We start from the raw sequence: 2164 nt of genomic DNA, 5'->3' as shown, positions 1-2164 counted from the left end.
TACTNTGTGTGTGTGTGTGTGTGTGTGTGTGTGTGTGTGTGTGTGTGTGTGTGTGTGTGTGTGTGTGTAAGTATGTATATACATATCAAATCCTCGGCGGGAGCAGACATACTGTAGTAGCAGTAGGCGCCGCCATAGACCAGGGCGTCAGTGTACCAGTCACTGACTGAGCTCTGCGCAATGGGCTCACACACAGTGGCCTGAGCTGTGGTGTTCCATCCTTGGTAGTATGTGTTATTAAACCCCTCGTCATCTACGCCATCGTCGCATACGGCACACCCAGCCGCACGGAGATGGTTGTTATTGCCGCTGTAGTTGAGATGAGATTGCAAGGTAGGTAAGTCAATGCGCGAGTATGTGGCCATGTGAGTTGATGTGTGGTATGGAATAGGTGGGCGAGTATATAGGGGTAGTGTGTGTTGATGCCTCTGCAGATGTTGTGATGATGAACGAGAACGTGTACATAGAATGAGAGAGACCACGGCATGAGAGCGCGGGATTTGGTACGTGTGTTCTTGTAAGTGAGTACAGCCCATGGTAGCATGTCGATGGACATAGACTACAAACGTGTGGTGTAAGTGTGTTCTTGTAGGTGAGTACAGCCCATGGTAGCATGTAATTTGAGATAGACTACAAACGTGTGGTGTAAGTATGTTTTTGTAAGTGAGTACAGCCCATGGTAGCATGTAGATGGAGATAGAATGTGTAGATGGGTGGGTTTCAGTGGTAAACTTCGGGTATACGATCTCAATAGTGAATGAGCAATGTGTGCCTGTGAGTGTGGGGGTCGTTTACGATAGTGTGTAGATGAGAGTGCGTTTATTTGACATAAGAGTAACAAATAGACAACCCTAAACCCAAGAGAGCGTAATAATGGCGGGTGCGTAGGTTAGAATCGAATTGGAAGTGCTGCGCATGTGAGTAGACCCACCTACCATGTGTTAATAGCACCACGTGTATCTACCACGTATTATAAGTACCATGTGTATCTACCACGTATTATAAATACCTCGTGTATCTATCACGTGTTATAAGCACTACGTATTATAAATACCACGTGTTATAAGTACCACGTGTATCTACCACGTATAATAATGCCACGTGTATCTACCACGTGTTATAAGTACCACGTGTATCTACCACGTATTATAAATACCACGTGTATCTACCACCGATATAACTACTACGTATTATAAAAACCACGTGTATATACCACGTGATCCACCTACTGATGTAGTGATACCTACGAACGTAGTGGTACCTACGAACGTAGTGGTACCAACTAACACACTGGTACCTGCCAATACACTAACGCAATGATACCTACTGATGCAGTGATATCTACGAACGCAGTATTACCAGCTAACACGATACCTACTGAGATGTTTTTTCGTCAATAAATAGATTTGGAATGTGAAGTTTTAACCCATAAGCATACCTGTAATCGTACGCGAAACTAGGATCCACTTCGTCAAAGGTCCAATAGCCCATCTGCCCAATAAAATAAATTAGTCACAACAAATGAGACCTGAAACAACTAACAACAATACACTGACCTATGGTCACGCGAGTGTCACAGACTTGACATACAATTGAGGTTTAGCCAAAGCCCTAAAACTCTAGAACCTTAAAACACTACAAAGAATACTACCCCTAAATTAGTCGCAAGAATTGAGACACGGTAACAACTAGCAACAATGCACTGACTTATGGCCACGCGAGTGTCATAGACTTGACATACAATTGAGGTTTAGCCAAAGCCCTAAAACCCTAGAACCTTAAAACCCTACAAAGAGTACTACCCACCGACAAGACATCTTCATCTACAAGGGAACGAGTTATGATTCTGAACAATACACAAAGCCTTGCATTTGAAAGTATATGCCATATTGGGAATGCTGTAGGATACCTACCAAACCATCCATCGGCTCGCGCAGAGTGTTCGTCGCCTCATCCAACAGAGATATGTACATGTCTCGTTGTATTTCTTCCTGTGCAGGGTAGATAAAGGGGTCAACAGAGCCGACAAATACGACGGTGCATAGGTTGTCTAGCACTACATATATAAGCTACATGCTTTGTTTGTGCACGTATACCACTCACCTATAGCCTGATTCTTTCAAGTACTACATGTACATATATACATATACATATATACATATAC

General features: G+C 43.3%; 1 protein-coding gene across 1 annotated transcript; it reads right to left on the bottom strand.

Moving 5' to 3' along the window:
• Positions 1-112: 112 nt before the first annotated feature.
• On the bottom strand, positions 113-1991 carry SARC_14716 (hypothetical protein; the record flags this gene model as incomplete). Its single annotated transcript, XM_014291152.1, has 3 exons — positions 113-309; positions 1439-1491; positions 1914-1991. Coding segments are annotated over 3 exons (328 nt in total), but the record flags the coding sequence as incomplete, so codon positions are not given.
• Positions 1992-2164: the final 173 nt, after the last annotated feature.

This window comes from Sphaeroforma arctica (genome assembly GCF_001186125.1).
Source record: "Sphaeroforma arctica JP610 unplaced genomic scaffold supercont1.5001, whole genome shotgun sequence".
NCBI lineage: Eukaryota > Ichthyosporea > Ichthyophonida > Sphaeroforma > Sphaeroforma arctica.
The sequence above is the reverse complement of the archived record's forward strand: the minus strand, read 5'-3'. Positions and strand labels throughout refer to the sequence as shown.